A 5267-nucleotide genomic window follows, 5' to 3' on the forward strand; every position below is an offset into this window, starting at 1 on the left:
AAAGCTCATAAAATCATTACTGCTAAGGGCTAAAGGAATACAAGGCTCAATAGAGCTTTGACTCTCAGTCAGCCTGGCTACAGTGCTGAAAAGAAACCTGGGGTTGTTCTTGTTTTCTTCTATTAATGCTGAGTAATAGTTTGCTCTGGCATTGCGGAGGCCCCTCTTATAAGTTTTGAGACTGTCTGTCCAGATTAAACGAGAAAATGAGACATAATTGGGTGAGTCTGGTCCTCAGCTGTCAGTTTGGCTGTGATAAAGTGAATAGGATTAAGTGGTTTACAAAGGGAGCTCTCAGTGGTATACCAGGGAGGTGCTCGTTCAGGGGGTAGAGACCTGTGAGCATGTGCTGGAAGCCAAAGTCAAATCATGCAATAAAAGGTTTGGGATACCATGTCCCCCCTGATCCACCTGTCTCTGTAGCTTTCTCAATTTTAGCCAGGGGCAAGACCATCCCAGAGAAATATATTGCTTCATCTGTCAAATTGTTTAAAATACTTAAGGGGAATGTTGATGGGAAGTGACTGTAATAGGTAATTTAATTTTGGTCCACAATTCATTTTTTGACTTGACAGATGGAGGGGGTTCATCTCTAAATGTCATTCTTAAATTTTTCCAGGAGAGGTTCAGAGTTGGTACATACAACATCTCACAGCTGTGGGAGAAATGTGAGGCCAAGATATTTAATGCCTGAAGTGGGCCATATAAAATAACCAGGTTTAAGTAAGTTTTTGGGGCAGTGCACTGTAAGAGGGATTGCCTCAGATTTTTCCCAATTTACTTTATACTCTGACACTTACACAAAAATGATCAATGGTAGTAAATAGAGATGGGATAGACCGTTCTGGTTTAATTATCAGGACTAATGTATCATCCATGTACATCATTAATTTATGTGTGGACTCAAGAGCACAAGTGCAAAAATCATGGACTTAGTGGACAGCCTTGTCCCGTGCCACTGCTGAGCCTGAGTGGTTGTGGGAGAATGCTGTTACTTAAAACTAATGCTCAAGAGTGGCTATACAGAAGATTGATCCAACCTAAAAAAAATTGTGCCAATACCGAAGCTCTCCAGGGCGGAGAACAGATACTGCCACTTCACCCTCTCAAACGCTTTCTCTGCATCTTTAGAGAGAGCCCCTGCAGAGGATTGTTTACTGCTAGAGGCCCACATTATTATATTAATTAAACATCTGAAGTTATCAGCAGAGCTGCGAGAGTATATGAAGCCCACTTGGTCTGGATGGATCAGCGTAGTAATCACTTTATTGAGCCAGGCTGCAAGAATTTTAGCTAAGATTTTACTCTCACAACCAATCAGGCTGACAGGCCTGCAGCTTTTGCAGTCAATGGGTTTTTTTTTTCAGTATCAAGAAAATGACGGCATCGCACAAAGAAGGAGGTAGGCTGCTCCTGTACATGGCCTTACAGTACATGTCAAGGAGTAATGGGGAAAGCTCTTCCACATAAGTCTTATAAAACTCAGCTGTGAAGCCATCCGGACCAGGGGCTTAACCAGATGAAAGATTTTGAATGGCTTCAGCTATCTCTTTTCTAGTAACTGGCTGATTTAGCAAAGCCACCTGATCTTCCTACAAGGTTAGGAAGACCAGGGGGACTCAGAATCGCATCAATCTCCTGCTTATCAAAATGGGACTCAGATGAATAGAGGCTGATGTAAAAATCCCTGAATACTGCATTTATCTCACTGTGGTCAGTTCAGAACATCTCCCTAAACTCTTAAGTGCAACACACACCGCCGCCATACGCCGCACATCAAACCCCAGCCTCCATTATATTCTATGAACAAACCCACACCGCCGCCGCGCTGCGCCGCTCTGCTTCAGCCCACTGCTCTAGTTCCAGCGCGGCCGGAGCTGCAAGAAAAGCCTTTTATGTACGTCTCGGCCGCTGTAGTATCAACTCCGGTTGCAGCTTTCAAAGGGGTATCTGGATGCTTAACGTTATTAAGTTTTTCAAATTTTTAATAAGACGATTTTGATAAGAAACTCACCCGTGAAATCAAAGTTGTTGTTGCCTCAAAGTTTTTCCTCTTCTTCTGTTACTAGCAGTTGGCAACCGTTGGCAACTAGTGTAGGTGCAGCCACCTAGCGGGCTGGGGTGGGAAATACACTTTAGTGTCGACGGTGCCGCGTGCCACTGCCAATGTGTGTTGGGGGGCGGCACTTGATGGCCACAGCCCCGCACCGGCGGCAGTGTGTGTTGCACTTCAGGGCTGAATGGATGGAATGTCAGTGTATATCCGTAAGTATTAAAATAAATGTCAAATTATTTTCAAATGTCAAAAGGTCCTCAGAACAGTCCACCTTGAGATCCTGTTCATGAATATCATCAGAAGTGAGAAGGGACAGTCTTGATGGGGGCTAACACTGACTTTGCCTTAGTGCTGAGAATATAGATTCATCTCTCATTTTGGTTATATAAGGACTGAATGGCTCATAGCAGTGGTCCCAGTGTACCCCCCACAGGACTCCCTTGGGGACATGGTCTACAAAACACATGTAGACTGTATGGGAAAACTGCCATGATCCCCCCAGCAAACATGGTCCTCCTAGTGCATATTTTTTACAGAGAACCTGACTTAACCAATGTCTGCATACCTCATCTTTTCTTTTATGTGTGTGCTCCAGGTCTTGTCGTATCACGCCTCTGCCGCAGACGAAGAATCGCGGGAACTCCAGGTAACCGCGGTAAATTAAAATTTATATACTACCAATATGCACTTACATGTCAACATGAACATTAGTTTCCACCAATGCATGGATTATTCAGTACACAGCATATATGCAGATACAGTGACACACAGTGACATACAGGCATGTCAGTCAGGGTCACAGGAAGCAGAGTTTATGTAGATGAGAAACAGTCATGTAACACAACACCACACCACTGAATCAGCAAGAAAGCACCAGTATAGAAACTCTATATGTCTGCTTTCCAAACACACATGCACACACACTTGCCAGTATAGCACTACATGCATTGAATTACCTTAAACAATGAACCGGCTGACACAAAGTATCCATGGTAGGTGTTCAGGCCTGAATTATTTTGCACAAATAATGATAAATTGCAGCTTTCAGAAAAGTCTGTATTTTTAGTCACCTTTAAACAATAACGTATCATGCCAACGTAAAAGGACAGCATTTTTCATCAGTGTCTGACGATGGAAGTCACTGACCAAGCACTGGTATTCGATGACTTCTGAATGAGAACAAGTTGCAGAAAACATGTTTTAGTTTTGTTTTTGTTTTTTTGGAAGAAAACCAGATAGAGATAGGGGACAACAAAAGACCTTCTGAGTCTTTACAACTCTGACAGCTCAGCAGCAGTGGTCAGATTTACTAATGAATACTTTTAGAGGTGGTCTCTAGATGCAGCACTTTACAGTGGTTTATTATGTCTCAAACATGCCAGAGGGAACGTATTGTTGGGTCATAAGGACAGAGGGATGTCGTATGCTGTAAAGCCCTGTGAGGCAAATTGTGATTTGTGATATTGGGCTTTATAAATAAAAAAATTGAAATTGTTGCTCAGGATTGCTGCGCCATAGTGTGTGTGTATATGCACACACACTATGGCGCAGCAAGACTGCTGCCAGCTACAGGCCATTGTTCGAGACCATCAAACAACAAGACCTTTTTTTTTCCTTTTAAACAGCAGTGGCATTTCCAGTTGTGATAGTGCCACCACAAGTGGGTATTTTAAGCTAAAACATGTCTGTTCATAACCATAATCAAGCAATTCTTTTGTCTAAACATAGCCATATGTTAACCACAATGTTGTTGAAATGCAAAATTTGCTACATAATAAGGTACAAATGTTGTCTGTGGTTTGCAGAAACCTATATTTATAGTGGTATTTTATAGTGGTTCGGCTGACCCTGACCCCTTGCCCTTTGACCTGACCTGATGACGTCGTCACATCAGATCGGAGGAACTAATTAAATCTGCACCTTGTAAACATCTTTTTCATATAATATCTTAGGGGCTGTACACATGCCGTGCCTTTAACCTCCTGGAAAATGCGAGGTCGGATGCTGGCCGCTACTTTTGTGCCTTTTTTGAGGAAACTTTCATGAGTGTGGCGGTAGTGGTGGCCGATAAAACGATAACATATCGTATCGCGATAAACACTTATGCGCCAACAATAGAAATAACGTTCGATATAACGTTAGATAATGATACTGTATTCTGTCGGGAAAAAACACAAGGAAAGCCGCGCAAGTTACCCTCGGAGTCGGAGGTTGGTTGCATGAACACACTCACTTGCTCCCTGGTAACCTAGCAACGGTGTCACGCAAACAGCTAACAATGTCATGTTTGGTTGTGCCATCCTCGTGTGTGAACACAAGGTGTGGACCTTATAAGCCGCGACTTTGGGCTTGTTTTTTGGTAAAGTCGCTTACAAATATTGGTAGTCGCAGGTTGCGGTTTTTTGGGCTTGTTTCTAAAGTGGAGTTGCTTATTTGGGCTTGCTCTCTAAACGTCCCCTTTCTCTATATCCGTCTAATAAGTTATTTAAACGCATGAGAGTATGTCGGACTGCAGGATGTTTCCACAGCTCCGCTCCCTCCGCCCCTCTCCTTCTCCACATACACACAGTTGACGGTCAGTCAATCAGACTTTTCACATTTAAATTGCACGATTTAATGGAGGTTCTTTAACTATTTCGCTAACAAGTGGGCGAAATATGGAAAGACTACAATAAAGATTTGTAGAAAGAGAGAGGATTAAAAGATTTGACTTCGAGAGGGGGGCGATTCAAAGGCAGTGTGCAGAGCTGTTACATGTTATTACAAGTCTACCTCAGGTTTGCACTAATTTCTACATAGCACTTTCCTCACTATGTGAATCACTTATTCATCGGTACATAGTCTTCTGTTCAGCTGCTCATTTTTACAGATATGTTTGCCTGAAAGCATTTATTAGCTTTACTTGATGTTAAGAGAAAACTGTTAATTTTTTTATTTTAGTTTTTATACCATCTTGTGTATGTTCATTTATTTGAGTGTTTTCTATTGGTTGTGTTGACATTACATTTTCCTCCGCGTGCCTTGACTGATGACTGTGATTGAAATCAGAAGAAGGGGGGGGTGGGGTGGGGTCCGCGTCGGGCGGTGGGTGTGTCTCTGGCTCTCTGGGGGTGCTGGCCATTGCCGCCCCGGGTCCTTGGGCCTGCGTGGTGTCCTGCGGCCTCTGTGGCTCCCTGGGCGTGGGGTCTGGGCGCTCCTGCGGTCTTGGGGT

At 43.3% G+C, this 5267-nt stretch overlaps 1 protein-coding gene across 3 annotated transcripts in view; it reads left to right on the forward strand.

Moving 5' to 3' along the window:
- pde5ab (phosphodiesterase 5A, cGMP-specific, b) overlaps positions 1–5267 on the forward strand; it is a 202325-nt gene that overhangs the window by 161600 nt on the left and 35458 nt on the right. For 2 of the 3 annotated variants that reach the window (XM_050066938.1, XM_050066940.1), the window contains exon 12: positions 2652–2711. In XM_050066938.1, the coding sequence (XP_049922895.1) occupies positions 2652–2711 (60 nt within the window). The remainder of the gene's footprint in view (positions 1–2651; positions 2712–5267) is intronic. The other variant, XM_050066939.1, reaches the window with a different exon arrangement.

This window comes from Epinephelus moara, chromosome 17 (genome assembly GCF_006386435.1).
Source record: "Epinephelus moara isolate mb chromosome 17, YSFRI_EMoa_1.0, whole genome shotgun sequence".
Lineage (NCBI taxonomy): Eukaryota > Metazoa > Chordata > Actinopteri > Perciformes > Serranidae > Epinephelus > Epinephelus moara.